General features: G+C 46.1%; 1 protein-coding gene across 8 annotated transcripts in view; it reads right to left on the bottom strand.

The window, feature by feature from the left end:
• The window catches only part of ACYP2 (acylphosphatase 2), a 161834-nt gene that overhangs the window by 124412 nt on the left and 18203 nt on the right, over positions 1 to 19219 (bottom strand). For 3 of the 8 annotated variants that reach the window (XR_005292296.2, XR_005292294.2, XR_005292295.2), the window contains exon 1: positions 5008 to 5599. The exons of 1 other annotated variant lie outside the window; for it this stretch is intronic. Coding sequence is in view for 3 of the 7 variants with exons in the window: in XM_038397752.2 (XP_038253680.1) it covers positions 5008 to 5077 (70 nt within the window). In the remaining 4 variants the exon portion in view is untranslated. Of the gene's footprint in view, positions 1 to 5007; positions 5601 to 19219 lie in introns of those variants that run through there. 4 more of the 8 variants (XR_006280307.1, XM_038397752.2, XM_043511906.1 and 1 more) reach the window with 4 other exon arrangements.

Below are 19219 nucleotides of genomic sequence, written 5' to 3' on the forward strand. Positions count from 1 at the left end.
TTGATGATAGCAGAAGCGAATGCAGGCGGTGATCCAAGAGGCAATTCTTTGGGAGGATATAGGATGCCCTTTCATCCTGTCAGCCACCGCGACGAACAATTGCATAGACTTAGGGAATGGCTTGGACCTGTCAATGTCAAATTTCCGAAACCCGACGGGCTGAAGTCACCATGACCAGGAACGCAACCTTCCAGGACAAGGGAAGGAGAGAACAGAAAGCCAAAGGCTCAAAAGGGGGACCCGTGAGCTACGACAGCACCAGCTTCAAGTCCCACAGAGGAACAGGATCCTTGACATGTGGGTAGAGGTGCTAAAGGCCCTTGAGGAATGTCCTGGGCAAAGACCTGCCCTCAAGTGGCAGATGGAATGCTGAGATGGCTGACAGGTGGACCTTGATCAATGAAAGGTACAAACCCTGGAGCTTGAGATGCAGAAGGTATTCCAGAATGAATGCAATGAGGCCTGCTTGGATTAGACACCCTTCTCTGAGGTCCAACATGTGAACCACTTCCACTTGGCCAGGTAGGTTGCCCTGGTAGAGGGCTTTCTACTTCCCAACAGGATCTGCAGAACATCTGCCAAGAACTGCTGCTCCCGCTCGTTCAACCATGCAGCAGCCAAGCCATCAGGTGCAGCGCCATCAGATTTGGGTGCAGAAGACTGCTGTGGTTTTGGGATAGCAAGTCCGGCCTGAGAGGCAGCTGGAATGTAATTGCCACCGAAAGGTCCAGCAGCATGCTGTACCAGTGCTGGTGTGGCCAGGCCAGTGCTATGAGGATCACCCTTGCTCTGTCCTTCCTGATCTTTGAGAGGACCCTGGGGAGCAACAGCACCGGAGGAAAGGCGTACATCAGAGCCCCCAACCACAGGAGTAGAAAAGCATCTGACCGGGCCCCCCCCCCCCCCCGCCCAGCCTTTCATTGAGCAAAAGACATGGCATTTCCTGTTCTGTCTGGATGCAAACAGGTCCAACCGGGGAGTTCCCCACTTGTGGAAGATAAAACTGACCACCTCTGGATGGAGGGACCACTCATGGTGAGACAAGAAGGTGCTGCTGAGGTGATCTGCCAAGGTGTTCTTGGCCCCTGGAAGGTGCGCTGCAATGAGATGTATACCGTATTGCAGACAGAGGTCCCAGAGCCTGAGGGCTTCTTGACAAAGGGCTGTCGACTTGGCTCTGCCTTGCTTATTGATATAGAACACAGTTGCTGTGTTGTCTGTAAGTACCTGAACCACTTTCCCCTGTATATGAGGTAGGAAGGCTTGGCAAGCCAGCAAACCACCCTGAGTTTCCTGGCGTTGATATGCAACAAGCAATTGTAACTGAACCATTGACCTTGCATACTGAAATTGCCCAGGTGGGCTCCCCGCCCCAGGTCCGTACCATCGGAGACGAGGGTCATCAATGCGGCTGGAGCCACAAAGGGGACTCCTTCCAATAGCAGCGTGGAATCTTGCCACCAGGTGAGAGATAACAGTACACTGTCTGGAATTCTGACCACCCGATCCAGGTTGTGCTGGTTGGGGACATAAGCCATAAGCTTGTAGCAGCCTGAGGTGGAGCCGCGCGTGCTGGACTACGTATGTGCAGGCCGCCATGTGTCCCAACAGTCTCAAGCATGTGTGGGTTGTGGTGAACGGATGGGCTTGTACACACAAGATGAGATCCACCTTGGCTTGGAACCGAGTCTCGGGGAGGAAGGCCCTGGCCTGAATGGAGTCAAGAACCACTTCAATAAATTCTATGCATTGCACTGGGGTTTAGACTTTTTGCTCGTTTATTATAAGCCCCAAGTCGCGACAGGTGGAACAGACCAGCTCGAGATGCCTCCACACCTAGTCTCAGGACCGGCCCCTTATTAGACAGTCGTCGAGGTATGGATAAATTTGGACTCCCTGATGTTGCAGGTAAGCAGCCACCGGCACTATGCACTTTGAGAACACCCTTGGGGCTGAGACCAAAGGATATCACCATGAATTGGAAATGGCACTGTCCCAGCATGAAATGGAGGAAGCGCCGGTGCCCCCAGAAAAATGGAAATATGGAAGTAAGCGTCCTTTAAATCTAGGGTGGCATACCAGTCTCCCAGATGCAGGGAGGGGATGGAGGCCAGGGAGAACATGTGAAACCTCAGCTTCTTGAGAGACTTGTTGAGACAGGTCTAGAATGGGTCTGAGGCCCCCTTTTGCCTTCGGAATTAAGAAGTAACGGGAGTAGAATCTTTTCCTTCCATGTTCCAAGGGACCTCCTCCACTGCCCCCAGACAGAGGAGGCTATCAATCTCCAGAATGAGGAGCTGCTTGTGAGAAGGGTCTTTGAAGAATGATGGGGAAGTGGGGTGGGAGAGATGGTTGGTGATAAACTGCAGGGTATAGCCCGACGAAACTGTATTGAGCACCCAACAGTCCAAGGTGTTACAGGACCAGGCCGACCAGAAAGGGCGGCGGCCGTTGAGGAAGGGGAGGGATGGATCCATCAGATTGGCTCAGGAGCACTCTCAAAACTAATATTTTTAGCCTCCCTGGCCTTGGGGATGCTCAGGTTGTGCAGCCAGGCACGAAGATGACAGGTATCGCTTCTTATGCCCCTTGTCCTTATCCTTTCTCCTGTAGGAGCCTGCTCTTGGAGTTCCCCAGGACGTGGACTGCTGATGGGGAGGAGGCAGAGGACAGAAAGGCTTCCTAGACTGTTGCAGAGTATGAAAGCCCAGGGAACGTAGGGGGCTCGGGAGTCTTCAAGTCCATGGAGCCTTGAGTCCGTGAGCTCGGAGAAGACTCTGGTACCCTCGAAAGGGAGCTCTTGGATCATGGCCTGCATCTCTTGGGACAACCCAGAGGACTGCTGCATCTCATGGCCACTGCAGATGCGACCACCCTGGCTGTCGAGTCAGTAGTGTCCCAGGCCATTTGGAGGACCTCCCCTCCCCCGGCGACCGTGCCTTCGTCCACCAGCACAGCAAACTCCTGGGCATGATCTTGAGGGAGGACCTCTTTGAATTTATTCAGGAAGTCTCACAGATTGAAATTATAGCATCCCAGCAGGGCCTGGTGATTAGAGACCCTGAATTGTAGGCTAGCCATCGAATAAACTTTTCTGCTTCGGGCCCTGATGGCCTTGGCAGAGGCCAGCAACCTTTGCCGCTTTCCGGGGTCGGGGTAGATCCCTGACCAGGCTGGGGGGGGTCTGAATTCAGCAGTACCCCCGTGAAACCCTACAGTGAGCATATGGCCTAACAAAGGTCCTTTGGCCACAGCCCCCTTGTCCTTTGGTGCCGAGGGGCTCCTCTTCTTCTGGGGGTTCTTCGGCACCAGCAAGGGGGAATAGTGTCAGGTGGAGCCTGGTGCTGGCAGTGCGCTTCGCATTGAAGCTTCACTCCTTTTTTGTACGAGGACAAAAGTTCTTACAAATGCGACACTTGTCCTTTCTATGGGCTTCCCCCAAACACTTCAGGCAGCTGTTGTGGGAGTCACTGATCAGCACTGGCCTGCTGCATGACGCACAGGGTTTGGAGCCAGGCAAGTGGGGCATGCCCTGCTCGGGGACAAAGTCCCAGTGGGACTCTAAGTACTCTAATTTAACACTACAAAGACTAACTACTATTAATTATGTACAGATTAGGTAGAACAAAGGACTATGAAGAACCGCTAACGCTCTTGCTAAAGGCAAGACAAGGCACTCCAACCAACCGCCCTGGGCAGTAAGAAGGAACTAAGAGGGTGTAGGGTCAGCGGCGCCTAATATACCAACGCATGAATGTGGCACTCAAGGGGACGCTACTGCCAACCCTACAGATAAGGCTAAGACAAAAGTTTCCAACAACTGTGCATATGGGCACGCAGACACCTGGAATGGAATCGACATGAGCACACACTTAAAGAAGAACTGAAACTTCCATTCTAGGTTTATCTGCTTCGAGATATCAACCTGGGGATTGGTCCTGCTTTGAGCAGGGGGTTGGACTAGATGACCTCTTGAGGTCCCTTCCAACCCTGATATTCTATGAACCTCTTATCTAACTTCCAAACACACTGAATGAAAATAAAAATAATTTAGACTACACTTGACCATATAGTATTTTAAGTACATTTTGTACTTATTTCCATACTCCATTTATTACATCCTTATTTCTTAGAATAAGCTAGGTCTGCCCCACAGAACTGTATCACGGGCTTCCTGAAATCACTTCAAAGCAGTGCGCTTCTAATTATCAATTTTTAACATCTTTAAACTTTTCTGTTTATTATGCTGGTTCATCTAGTTACTAATGCTGTGGACCTCTTTTAGGATAAAGTCTTTCCCTCCCCGAACAACTTCACTCCATTGGTGGAGCTACAATTTGCAAAAGGTGCTTCGATCAACAGGATGCTTTCAAGGTGCATCACTTCACACGAAATTTCATTGCCTCCAAGTTCATTGTAAAGGGGTGCTATTGCACATCTCTGGGAAAGCTTCTGTTCTTCATAGACAATCCAGCCTCCTCATTCCGCAGCGTATGGCTGTGAAACTCAAGCTCTCAAATTTCAAACTCGGAGAGAGTTTGAAGCGTTTATACAATCATAGAACTGGCAGGGACCTTGAGAGGTCATCTAGTCCAGTCTCCTGCACTCACAGCAGGACTAAGTATTATCTAGACCAGTCCTGACAGGTGTTTGTCTAACCTGCTCTTAAAAATCTCCAATGATGGAGATTCCCTAGGCAATTTATTTCAGTGCTTAACCACCCTGACAACTAGGAAGTTTTTCCTAATGTCCAACCTAAACCTCCCTTGATGCAATTTAAGCCCAATGCTTCTTCTCCTATCCTGAGAGGTTAAGAAAAAAAGAGCGGGACCCCCTACCCAGCCCCCGTTCCCCAGGCTCCCTGCTGCAGGGGCCTGAGGCCCCAGCCAACAAAGTGCATTCACGCAGTGAATGAACTTGGAGCTCCGCGCATGCGCACCCAGCCGCGTCATGCACTTCCCCCCCACCCCCGGCCGAGGAGTCGCTCCGCCCGCCCCCCGCACTTACCCTGCACCCGGCCAAACACTTCATAGTCCACCGACTTGAGGACGCCGGAGGCCTTGGCGAGGGCGGACATGGTGGGGTGCAGGCGAGGGAGCCGGCCTGCTCCGATCCGCTGCGGGAGTGCCCGGGACCTACGGAGCCGGGGCGCGCCGCGCGAACCTCCTGGGCTCGGCTGGCGGGGCCCGGACGGCAGCGCGCGGGGCTCAAGCTTCTTGGAAAAGCGGCCGCGTGCCAGGCTGAGCCTGTGTCGGGCCCGAAGCTCCCTGCCCAGGCCCGGTGGTGGGAGCTGTGAGAACGTGGCTCGCGGCGCCCGTCGCACAGCGGCCCCCCAGCGCTGCCCGAGTACTGGGGCACAGCCCGCGCGGAGAGACAGCCCTGGATGGAGGGCGGCTGTTCAACCCCTGACCGGGGTGGGGGCGGCCCCTAACTCCTGAGACACCCGACACCCCCCCCCCCCGCCGGCAGGGGAAGAGATCTCCAAATATGGAGCCCTCCCCCCAACCAGCCTGGGGGACTCTCCCCCAACCGTTGAACCCAGAGACAACCTCCTAAGGAGCGGGAGAGCCCCGCCCCCCACCGGACATCCAGGAGAGAGAGAGACCCACTGACCCTCCCAGGAAGTCCTCTCCCCCAGCACGCCTTCATGTTAACCGGCACTGAAGAACTCTCTCCCCCACCTGGAAAAAGTGAGGAGTGTCAGGGCAGGCCCTGTGCGGAGATGTGGGATAGGGCAGGGATCTCAAACTCAAATCACCACGAGGGCCACATTAAGACTAGTACGTTGGCCTGAGAGCTGCATCACTGACAACTTTTCATATAAAAATACAAACCCCCCCACCCCACTGCCCCTAGCTCCACCCCCTCTCCACCCTCAGGGGCTGCATAGGGGGGTGCACAGGGAGCTTGGCAGGCCACGGCAAATAACTGTGTATGAGACCCCTAGGATAAGGCATGTATGGGAGAGTCTCTCCCTTCCCTGATAAGGCATGTATGGGAGAGTCTCTCCCTTCCCTGGCCTCTCCAGGGAGCAAGGGGGCTTGGGGCAAAGACCCCTTCCAACATCTCCAATAAATAAGGAGACTCGGGGCAGGCTCTTCAACTGTTTTTCATTGGGTGGACCACACCTTTACAGAGTCTCATGTCCTTTTCCATTTGGGATCGGGTAACACATCTGTGTCAATTGCTAACACTGAAAATAACTTTAGGAAAATATTTAAGGAACAGCAGAACCTTAGAGTTATGAACACCAGAGTTACTAACTGACCAGTAGGGCTGTCAAGCAATTATAAAAATCATGATTAAAAAAATTAATTGCGATTAATTGCGCTGTTGAACAACAATAGAATACCATTTATTTTAAATATTTTGGATGTTAACTACATTTTCAAATATATTAATTTCAATTGCAACACCGAATACAAAGTGTAAAGTGCTCACTTTATTTTTTTATTACAAATATTTGCACTGTAAAAATAAAAAAAATTGAATTTTTCAATTCACCTCATACAAGTACTGCAGTGCAATCTCTATCATGAAAGTTGAATTTAAAAATATAGAATTATGTACCAAAAAAATTGCATTCAAAAATAAAACAATATAAAACTTTAGAGCCTACAAGTCCATTCAATCCTATTTCTTGATCAGCCAATCACTCAGACAAACAAGGTCGGTTACAATTTGCAGGAGATAATGCTGCCTGCTTCTTCCTTAGTGTCACCTGAAAATGAGAAGAGGCATTCGCATGGCACTGTTGTAGCTGGCGTTGCAAGATATTTACTTGCCAGATGCTCTAAAGATTCATATGTCCCTTCCTGCTTCAAAAACTATTCCAGGGGACATGCTTCCATGCTGATGATAGGCTCTGCTTGATAACAATCCAAAACAGTGGGGACTGATGCATATTCATTTTCATCATCTGAGTCAGATGCCACCAGCAGAAGGTTGATTTTCTTTTTTGGGGGCTTGGGTTCTGTAGTTTCCTCATCAGAGTGTTGCTCTTTTAAGACTTTTAAAAGCATGCTCCACACCTTGTCCCTCTCAGATTTTGGACGGCACTTCAGATTCTTAAACCTTGGGTCAAGTGCTGTAGTATTTTTAGAAATCTTACATTAGTACCTTCTTTGCATTTTGTCAAATCTGCTGTGAAAGTGTTCTTAAAATGAACATGTGCTGGGTCATCATCCAAGCTGTTATAACATGAAATATATGCAGAATGCGGGTGTAACAGAGCAGGAGACATACCTTTCCTCCTCCCTGGCCCACAAGGAATACAGTCACAAATGTAATTGACGCATTATTATTTTAACGGGCATCATCAGCATGGAAGCATGTCCTCTGGAATGGTAGCCAAAGCATGGATGTTTAGCATATCTGGCATGTAAATACCTTGCAACGCCGACTACAAAAGTGCCATGCAAACACCTGTTCTCACTTTTAGGTGACATTGTAAATAAGAAGCAGACAGCAGTTATCTTCAGTAAATGTAAACAAACTTGTTTGTCTTAGTGATTGGCAGAATAAGAAGTGGGACTGAGTGGACTTGTAGGCTCTAAAGTTTTACACTGTTTTGTTTTTGAGTGTAGTTATGTAACCAAAAAAAAAATCTGTATTTGTAAGTTACACTTTTACAATAAAGAGATTGCAATTCAGTACTTGTATGAGGTAGCTCAAGAAAGCTTATGCTCAAATAAATTAGTTAGTCTCTAAGGTGCCACAAGTACTCTTTTCTTTTTGTGAATACAGACTAACATGGCTGCTACTCTGAAACCTGCCACTATTTCTTTTGTTTATCATTTTTACAGTGCATATATTTGTAATAAAAAATAATAACATAAAGTGAGCTCTGTGCACGTTGTATTCTGTGTTGTAATTGAAATCAATATTTAAAATGTAGAAAAACATCCAAAAATATTTAAGACATTTAAATTAGTATTCTATTGTTATAAGTGCGATTAATCGCGATAAATTTTTTTGAGTTAATCATGTGAGTTAACTGCGATTAATTGACAGCCCTACTGACCAGTCAACTACACACCTCATTTGGAATGGGAAGTATGCAATCAGGCAGCAGCAGAGACCAAAAAAAGAAAGAGGCAAATACAGTACAGTACTGTGTTAAATGTACATAACTAAAAAAAGGTTTTAAAAAATTTGACAAGGTAAGGAAACTTTCTGTGCTTGTTTAATTTAAGATGGTTAAAAGTAGCATTTTTCTTCTGCATAGTAAAGTTTCAAAGCTGTACTAAGTCCAAGTTCAGTTGTAAACTTTTGAAAGAACAACCATAACATTTTGTTCAGAATTAGGAACATTTCAGAGTTACGAACAACCTCCATTCTCAAGGTGTTTGTAACTCTGACGTTCTACTGTATTTATATCTATCTGTAATGCAGTTTGTATGCAGTGTTGACAGTTGTGTCGGTCCTAGGATATTAGAGAGACAAGGTGGGTGAGGTAATATCTTTTATTGGACCAACTTCTGCAGTGAGCGAGATAAACTTTTGTGCTTACACAGAAAGCTTGTCTCATTCACCAAACAGAAATTAGTACAATAACAGATGTTACCTCACCCACCTTGTCTCTTTAATGCAATTTAGCAGGTAGCAAGAAGAGCTAGCATCTTATGAATAGCCATCTCTCTACAGAATCTCAGAGATCCACAGGCCACAGTACTGTTGCATCTCTACGAAGTAGTAGTAGACGTCAGGGCCTTGTGGGAAGAGAAATCAGTGATGTGCTGTCTAGGCATATTCTTAGTACAACTTGCTTATTTTACACTATATACAGCAGCCCTTGAACAGAGTTAGTCACAAACTGCTTGCATACACTCCCCTCTTTCATGGAGCTCAGTTCAAACACAACCGGCTGGTTTCTCTCCCTCAAGAGGTGACTCTAGCTAGAGCAGTGGTGGGCAACCTGCAGCCCACGGGCTGCATGTGGCCCATCAGGGTAATCTGATTGTGGGCTGCAAGACATTTTGCTGACATTGACCGTCCTCAGGCATGTCCCTCCGCAGCTCCCAGTGGCTGCAGTTCGCTGTTCCCAGCCAATGGGAGCTGCGGGAAGTGGTGGGCCGCAGGGACGTGCTGTCTGCCACTTCCCACAGCTCCCATTGGCTGGGAACAGTGAACCGCAGCCACTGAGAGCTGTGGACAGCTATGCTTGTAGACGGTCAACATCAGCAAAATGTCTTGTGGCCCACAATCAGATTATCTTGATGGGCTGCCTGTAGGCCGCAAGTTGCCCACCAATGAGTTAGAGAGATTAAAGCAAAGAGCAAATTCCCTTGCTATTTCCCATAGCTTCCCCAAAAAGACACTATATCACAAAACTAACAACAATACAAGAACTTCTTTAAAGACTGTATGCTGATTGCATGATAAAAAATATATTCTTAAAACTGCATGTAATAGAACCAGATGGTGAATCCCACCTTAACAGAATGAGGTTTGATTACTTTCTGCCAATCATGCTAATTTAGATACCTATGCAATCAATTTGCCTATGTTTTTATTTGTGCCTTATATACCATTGTGTTATAGTAAAATTTATTGTTTTCCCTGACTGTGAAACAATTTTTGTAATGTAATATGATTGTGAATGATACTCAGTGTTCCATATGTGAATAACCATACATCCTGTAGACCAGATTCTCCTATGTTCAATCATTTAGTTTCACTCTGGTAGCAGGAAGTGGTTGGAAAGCAGCCAAATCTGGTCCTCTGAGACTTCCACTATTATTGGAGAGTTATCAGCTGATCGAGAGCTGGTGTAGCTGTTCCTAGACCACCAGAATTATCACAAATCCAGCCCTAGTCAAGGGGTTTGTTGGGAAGAGTCAGGAGTGGCTACTTAAACTTCTTGGAGAATAAAACACATTTAAAAAGTTGTATTTCATATTTGAAACCTATCAATTTACAAATTTCAGATCTCTTGCTAATGCAAAGGTAGCACTATTTTGTTTTGAGAACCAAAGATTCTGCAGTCATGTAAAAGAAGAACCTGATATAGCACAGGTTTCAGAGTAGCAGCCGTGTTAGTCTGTATCCGCAAAAAGAAAAGGAGGACTTGTGGCACCTTAGAGACTAACAGATTTATTTGAGCATAAGCTTTTGTGAGCTACAGCTCACTTCATCGGATGCATTCAGTGGAAAATACAGTGGGGAGATTTATATACACAGAGAACATGAAACAATGGGTGTTACCATACACACTGTAATGAGAGTGATCAGGTAAGGTGAGCTACTACCAGCAGGAGAGTGGGGGGGGGGCTTTTGTAGTGATAATCAAGGTGGGCCATTTCCCTGTTGACAAGAATGTCTGAGGAACAAACATGAGGAAATAGTTTTACTTTGTGTAATGACCCATCCACTCCCAGTCTTTATTCAAGCCTAAGTTAATTGTATCCAGTTTGCAAATTAATCCCAATTCAGCAGTCTCTCGTTGGAGTCTGTTTTTGAAGTTTTTTTGTTGAAGAATTGCTGCTTTTAGTTCTGTAATCGAGTGACCAAAGAGATTGAAGTGTTCTCTGACTGGTTTTTGAATGTTATAATTCTTGACATCTGATTTGTGTCCATTTATTCTTTTATGTAGAGACTGTCCAGTTTGGGCAATGTACATGGCAGAGGGGCAGAGGGGCACATGATGGCATATATCACATGGGTAGAAGTGCAGGTGAACGAGCCTCTGATAGTATTGCTGATGTGATTAGGCCTTATGATGGTGTCCCCGAATAGATATGTGGACACAGTTGGCAATGGGCTTTGTTCAAAAATCTGTCATTTGCTGCCATCTACCAGCAATTCAGTGCAAGACAGGATAGAGATAGTTTTAGTTTTACTGTATGAATATATTAAATAGAAGCTGAAGTACTGTGTCCCAGGCTTTGGTACCAAATCACCTCCTGAGAAAAGTTAGACGTCAGAGGCCAAGGACCCTGGTACCAGCTGTGACAGTCTTGTTCTTTTCAGGGATGGATCTTGATGCCTGTGTAGAGTTTTCTTGGTAACCTGACTCAATAAGGCCACCTTCTCCTCCTCTTTTAACTAGTTTTTCCCCCTGAACCAGCATCTATTCCATTCATGCATTGTCCCTGAGATCCTCCTGATTCATGGAGACTTTGTGGACTACTGTCGTCCTACCTACTGCTATCACCTTGGCTTCCTCACTGCTGTCGTCTCTATCAGAGAATGTGTGTAATCTGGTTGATTAGCTGGAAACACATGCTCCATTCTCATCTTTTCCAGATTCAAAATCTTTTAGGCTGATGGCTTTGCTTCTGATTTGCTGGGAACACGAGAGCAAGCATTATGTTGAAGTCAAAGATCCTATTAGAAAGCGGAAAGCCTTCAACCAGATAAATGTTCAGTGAAGTGGGAGGTATTTTCCAGGTGGAAAGCTCGAAGGGAGTAGACGGTCATTCTTCACTTTTATCTAGAATTATCTCCTACACTTTGGTCAAAATGTCTTTGACTTCTATTAAGGTCCATTGGCCTTATCAGCTTTCCACCATGCAATGCATGGATTGACATTCTTCACTTAGTCTACTGTGGGATGTTTATGAAAAGTATGTTCCATGTGTTTCCTCTGGTGCCTGAACATCTCCATCATGAGATGTTAATCTTGTTCTCACAAAAATTTACAGCACCTCTCTTCAAACCATTGTCAGGTCATTCTCTGAAACATCTGTCTTATGAAGACAGCATTCCTTATAGCAGTAACTTTAGGTAATTTGGAGGGTGTTTTGAAATGACTGCATGCTTTTATTTATTTTTTTTAAGCAATGTGTTCCTGATTTTTTACTGTTTCAGCAAGCAAGGGCTGAGGAACAACTGCCAGGGTATCAGTCTCCTGTTACTCCACCTATGTGTCTGTTTTATGGAGAACTTAAAGGAGCCCAAGACTAACTTCAGTTTCAGAGAGAAGATTACCCTATACTAATTTCACAGCTCTGAAGTATCTCAGCATAAGTGAAATATACAAATCACTTGGTCATGCCCACTTATTCAGGCCATGTCCCTTTTGGTGCAAGACAAGGACAATTGTACTCCTCCTGTGGTAACTGTTTTGAGCTACCTTTACATTAGGGCCTCACTACACTAAGGGCATGTCTACACTTACCGGGGATCGATGCTATGGCGATCGATCCACCAGGGGTAAATTTAGTGGGTCTAGTGAAGACCTGCTAAATCAGTGGTTCTCAAACTTTTGTACTGGTGACCCCTTTCACATAGCAAGCCTCTGAGTGCGACCCCCCTCATAAATATACAAAAAAGTGTTTTTTTAATTTAACACCATTATAAATGCTGAAGGCAAAGCAGGGTTTGGGGTGGAGGCTGACAGCTCGTGACCATTGGCCATTATATTGGAAAATTCGTAGCAATAGGGAGAGGTCCCAGATTGGGAAAAGGCTAATATAGTGCCCGTATTTTAAAAAGGGAAGAAAGAGAATCCGGGGAACTACAGCCTCACTTTAGTCCCCGGCAAAATCATGGAGCAGGTCTTTGAGGAATCCATTTTGAAGCACTTGGAGGAGAGGAAGATGATCAGGAACAGTCAACATGGATTCACCAAGGGCAAGTCATGTCTGACCAACTTGATTGCTTTCTATGATGAGATATCAGGCTTTGTGCATATGGAGAAAGCGGTGGATGTGATGTATCTTGACTTTAGCAAAGCTTTTGTTATGTTCTCCCACAGTATTTTCAGCAAGTTAAAGAAGTATGGACTATAAGGTGGATAGAAAGCTGGCTAGATTGTCAGACTCAATTGGTAGTGATCAACGGCTCGATGTCTAGTTGGCAGCCGGTATCAAGTGGAGTGTCCCCGAGGTCGGTCCTGGGGCCAGTTTTGTTCAACATCTTCATTAATGATCTGGATGATCAGATGAATTGCACCCTCAGCAAGTTCACAGATAACACTAAGCTGGGGGAAGAGGTAGATACGCTGGAGAGTAGGGATAGGGTCCAGAGTGACCAAAACAAATTGGAGGATTGGGCCAAAAGTAATCTGATTAGGTTCAATAAGGACAAGTGCAGAGTCCTGCACTTAGGAAGGAAGAATCCCATGGACCGCTACAGGCTGGAGACTGACTGGTTAAGCAGCAGTTCTGCAGAAAAGGACCTGGGGATTACAGTGGGCGAGAAACTGGATATGGGTCAGCAGTGTGCCCTTGTTGCCAAGAAGGCCAACGGCATTTTGAGCTGTATTAGTAGAAGCATTGCCAGCAGATCGAGGAAAGAGATTATTCCCTTCTATTCGGCACTGGTGAGACCACACCTGGAGCATTTCATCCAGTTTTGGTCCCCACACTACGGAAGGGATGTGGACAAATTGGAGAGAGTCCAGCAGAGGGCAGCAAAAATGATTAGGGGGCTGGGACACATGACTTATGAGGAGAGGCTGAGGGAACTGGGGTTATTTAGTCTGCAGAAAGAGAAGAGTGAGGGGGGATTTGATAGCTGCCTTCAACTACCTGAAGGGGGGTTCCAAAAAGGATGAAGCTAGGCTGTTCTCAGTGGCAGCAGATGACAGAACAAGAAGCAATGGTCTCAAGTTGCAGTGGGGAAGGTCTAAATTGGCTATTAGGAAACACTATTTCACTAGGAGGGTGGTGAAGCACTGGAATGGGTTACCTATGGAGGTGGTGGAATCTCCTTCCTTAGAGGTTTTTAAGGCTTGACAAAGCCCTGGCTGGGATGATTTAGTTGGTGTTGGTCTTGCTTTGAGCAGGGGATTGGACTAGATGACCTCCTGATATGACCAACCCTAATACTATATGATTCTGTGACCCCACATGTAACAACCTTGCGACCCCGTGAATGGTCCCGACCCCCAGTTTGAGAACCCCTGTGCTAAATTGACCACAGATCATTCTCCCATCGACTCCAGTACTCCACCGGAATGAGAAGCATAAGGTAAGTTGGAGAATTTTTCCCATCGATCCAGCATGGTGTAGACACAGCAGTAAGTCAGTTTAAACTACGTGAATAACATAGCTGGAGTTGTGTAACTTAGGTCGACTTAACCCCGTAGTGTAGGCCTGCCCTTAGTCTTTTTACACTATTTGTCTAGCACAGAGGGAAGCACTCTTATAGAGAAAGCTCAGATGTTTTTATCATTGTCATTTATTCCTGCTCTGAGCAGTACACAGCTATGGACTTCTCTTAGCTCTCACTCCAAGTGCAGGGCAGAACCTCACCCATTATTTATTTATTAATCTTACTGTCCTGGAAGATCCTTTTTTTTTTAGGAATTTTAATGCCATCATTGAAATCTTAATGGCTACATTCTTGTTTTTCTCAAGAAAACGTTGCAATAGATAAGTAACCCAATTAAATACTGTGAAAATAAAAATCATACATTTATACACAAAAAGAATCTTTTACCTGTGTGACTGTCACCTTAGATGATTAAAAGAGGAATTTTTAAAAATGTAATTTGCTTTTCACCATTATGTTGTTGGTCTATTTCCTGCACCTCACACATCAAAAATGTTGAAACATTGGATTCTGCCCTCTCTGTCACTCATGTACCACAAGCCAAAGCTTCTAGCAAGAAAAAGTGTACCGATGGCATAGATCTCCTCCTGTCACAATGCTGATTCCAACCATTCCATTTCTCTGTTTCACTCCTTTTTCTTTGAATCCACTCCATCAGACTCCTCTCAGCTTTCTATCTCCATGTTGCTGTCATTTACTACCACCCTCAACTCTGTCCCCTCCTAGTTATTCTTTAATTTGAACACCTTGCTACCTTTCTTCCTCTCTTCTCAATCCCCCACCCTCAACTTCATTGATTTCAGTTTTATGCTGTTTCCTATCAGACACATTAACCTCCAACTTGTCACCATTACTTTGTCTTTCTACATGCAACTTTGGATTTATTCTCCCACCCACAATCACAGCCTTTTCCTTGCATTCATCTTTATTCAACATTGCTTCTTCACAGACCTTTCCATCACTGAATTTCTGCTGTCTCATATCTTTCACTCCATATTGCTCCTCAGCTCTCCTACCATGACCTCTAAACCAGGGGTTCTCAAACTGGGAGTTGTGACTCCTCAGGGGGTTGCAAACTGTCATCCTCCACCCCCAAACCCTACTTCACCTCCAGCATTTAAAATAGTGTTCAATATAAAAAAAGTGTTTTTAATTTATAAGAGGGGGGTCGCATTCAGAGGCTTGCTGTGTGAAAGGGGTCACCAATGCAAAGGTTTGAGAACTACTGCTCCAAACTATCAATATTCCTGACTTCTCCTCCCTTCCCTCTCCACCTTTGATTATACCTTTTCTTAATTCTTAATATCTATATTTCTCTATTCCATCACACTATGTGCCCAAAACAAAAGGCCCAGTCCGCATCCCATTGAAGTCAATGTGTATGTTCCCATTGACTACCAGAGGCTCTGGATTGGGCCCTTATTGTTTCCACTTGCTTCTCCTATGTTGCTAAACACTTGTGGAGGGAAACCACAGACTTGGCACCTAACTCCCATTGAAGGCACTTTTGAAATTTTTACCCCAAATCTCAAGGAATTATTTTAATTTAAATATTTCTTTTAAAATATCATGAAAACATTAATATAAGCTTTTGTAAAATCTCATGGTAACATATCTTAAATTCTGGCTCTAAACTTCTTGACAGGGCCTCTTTAAAATTCATGCCACCTTTTCTCGGTAACCTGTCCTCTCAATAACAGGAGGTATGAAGTCAGACTGGTAACTGAGGAAGGACAAGGTCAAGGAGAGATATGAATAGAGAGAGAGAGAAGAGATCAGCAAAGATGGCCCTTCAAATGAAAGCGGTACATTATGTCTGTGGGAAATTAGCAAGACAGCAATGTATTACCTAAGGACTAATCTAAACTTAAAAAGCTGCAGTGCTTCAGTGAAGAAGCTACTTACACTGATGGGATGGGTTCTCCCACTGGTATAGGAAGGTAGTCCACCTCCCGAGAGGCAGTAGCTAGGTCGACAGGAGAATTCTCCCATTGACCAAGCACTCTTTACGCTGGGGGTTAGGTCAGTTAAAACAGCATCGCTCAGGTGCGTGGATTTTTCACACTCCTGGGTGATGTAGTTATACCAACCTAATTTCTTAGACCAGGCTTAAGTAGCTTTGGAGGAGGAGATGGATGTGGCACTACACTAAACTGGGAGGAGTGGTAGATACACTGGAGAGTAGGGATAGGATACAGAGGGACCTAGACAAATTAGAGGACTGGGCCAAAAGAAATCTGATGAGGTTCAACAAGGACAAGTGCAGAGCCTTGCACTTAGAACAGAAGAATCCCATGCATGGCTACAAACTAAGGACCGAGTGGCTAGGCAGCAGTTCTGCAGACAAGGACCTAGGGGTTACAGTGGATGAGAAGCTGGATATGAGTCAACAGTGTGCCCTTGTTGCCAAGAAGGTTAACAGTATTTTGGGCTGTATAAGTAGGAGCATTGCCAGCAGATCGAGGGACGTGATCATTCCCCTCTATTCAGCATTGGTGAGGCCTCATCTGGAGTACTGTGTCCAGTTTTGGGCCCCACACTACAAGAAGGATGTGGAAAAATTGGAAAGAGTTCAGTGGAGGGCAACAAAAATGATTAGAGGGCTGGAGCACATGATTTATGAGGTGAGAGGCTGAGGGAACTGGGATTATTTAGTCTGCAGAAGGGAAGAATGAGGGGAGATTTGATAGCTGCTTTCAACTACCTGAAGGGGGGTTCCAAAGAGGATGGAGCCTGGCTGTTCTCAGTGGTAGCAGATGACAGAACAAGGAGTAATGGTCTCAAGTTGCAGTGGGGGAGATTTAGGTTGGATATTAGGAAAAACTTTTTCACTAGGAGGGTGGTGAAGCACTGGAATGGGTTACCTAGGGAGGTGTGGAATCTCCTTCCTTAGAGGTTTTTAAGGTCATGCTTAACAAAGCCCTGCCAGGGGTGATTTAATTGGGGATTGGTCCTCCTTTGAGCAGGCGGTTGGACTAGATGGCCTCCTGAGGTCCAATCCTGAGAGTCTTCTTAGAGATATAGTTATGATATGATTATGGCATAACTAAGATGTATTTTATGCAAGATGGGTCATGTGAGAGATCATTGGAAAGATTATGATTTACTGAATTTGATTGTCCTATTTATATGCATGTATCATTTTTGTATCTGAAGTTAGGAATGTTGTCTATGCATCTATTACAAATGTGTTTACACCTGGGAAACTCCCACTAGGCAGAATGCAATCAGTCTGGATGGCCGACTGGGAAGGACCATTAGGGAAAACAATAGGTCTTTGAAGATGCTAATCTCCCACCCGGAAGTCTTTCTGGGGATGCTACTAACAGCCTCTGAGTTATGGCTGCAGTGTCATGTGATCAAGTTACCTGTTACTGGACTCCATGATAATACTAGTATTTTTCCACTAACTGGGGGTGGGATTCACACTGGGGGACAAAGGATTCCTACCATATGCAAAAACTATTTAAGGCAGGGAAGTGGCATCATTGTGGTTGGTTCTTCATTGACTCCCTGCCCAAGAAAGAAGACAGCTGGAAACACGTGAGAACTAAATGACTGAACTAGGGGAGAAAGACTGAGCCCAGGCTAGAAGGTTGTCTAGCCTGTGAATGGAATATCTGAAGTTTCAAGTTGCAAGCGAGGGCAGTTTGCCTTCAAGAATCTCTGCAATCTGCCTAAAACATTTAGGGTGAGAATTTGCTACTTATAACCAGTTTCTTTAGTATATTAAGCTTAGATTGCCTGTTTGTTTTATTTGCTAGATAATCTGCTTTGATCTGTTTGCTATCCCTTATAATTAAGGCTATGTTTTAGTCACGGATATATTTAGTAAAAAGTCATGGACAGGTCACAGGCAGTAAACAAAAATTCACGGCCCGTGACCTGTCCATAACTTACTATATACTCCTAACTAAAACTTGGGTGGGGGGCCGTGGGTGCTCTGGGGATGGTGGCTGGGGGTGCCACATGTGCTGGGGGAGGTGGCGGGTGCTGGGGGGAAGGGTGGTCCAGGCCATGGTGCGAGGCCCGGGACCCTGCTGGTGCTGGGGAGTGGGGGGGTTGGTGGGCCCGACAGGGGCTCCCTACCCAGCTCCACATCCCTGCAGCTCCTAGGCAGTGGAGGGGCAAGGGGGCTCATCCATGTGTTCCTCCCATCCCACCTCAAGTGCTGACTGCGCAGCTCCCATTGGCCAATAACTGCAGCCAATGGGAGCTGTGGTAGCAGGGCCTCCGCCCCTGGCTCCTCTGTGGCCTAGGAGCTGCAAGGCCATGCCAGGGGGAGCTCCCCACTCTGAGGTAAACACCCCCACACACCATGCAATCCCCTGCCCCTAGTCCCCTCCCACACATCCAAACTCCTGCTGCTGGCCCAGGGGCTGCCTGGCTTGGTCATGGAAAGTCATGGAATCCATGACTTCCGTGACAGACTTACTTATAATAACTTGAAATCTTTCGTTTGTAGTTAATAAACTTGTTTTGTTTTGTCTAAAACCAGTCTGTGAGGAAATAACTTGGGGCAGAAAGCTGTCTATATGTCTCTCCACATTGAGGAAGATGGCAAATTTCATGCGCTTACGCTGTACAGTTCTCTGTGCAGCGCAACACAGTGCAATTTTGGGTTTACCCTCTAGAGGGGGTGTGCACTTGAGTACTGGGCAATTCCTTAGCTGAGTCATTCCATGCAGAGCTGATCTCAGCATCTGTGTGTATCGCTGCAGCTGGGTGTGTCCCTACCTGTATGTGTGCTGGTGAAGTTCAATCTGAAGCCTGAGGCAGGGCTTGGCTGGCTTGCATCAGTAATACACTGTAAAAGGAGCCCAGGCTGGTACCTCAGGTGGGTTCAGTGGTAGCCCAGTTCCAAGAGGCACCCTGAAGGGGGGAGGAGGGCGCGTCACAATGGAATTGACTGCTGGTGTACAGAGAAAGAAAACTTAATTGTGGAGTCACAGTAGCAGCTCCAAGATTAAAACACAGTTCTGTTCTGAAAACAGACTATCAAAATGGTACATTCTTAACAGATGTGATCCTGATTATGGCAGTGACAAAAATAAGTTATTTGAGATGGCCAGTTGCAGAATGTGACCCCCCCCACAGCCTGCAATTCTGCTGAGCTTTGGAAATGTCTGTGGCCATTGGCACCATGTGAATGCCCTCTCACTCTTATAGCACCAAACATTTGGAACTGTAGTTATAAGAGGCCATGCAATCCCCTCAA

The sequence above is a fragment of the Dermochelys coriacea genome, chromosome 3 (assembly GCF_009764565.3).
Source record: "Dermochelys coriacea isolate rDerCor1 chromosome 3, rDerCor1.pri.v4, whole genome shotgun sequence".
Lineage (NCBI taxonomy): Eukaryota > Metazoa > Chordata > Testudines > Dermochelyidae > Dermochelys > Dermochelys coriacea.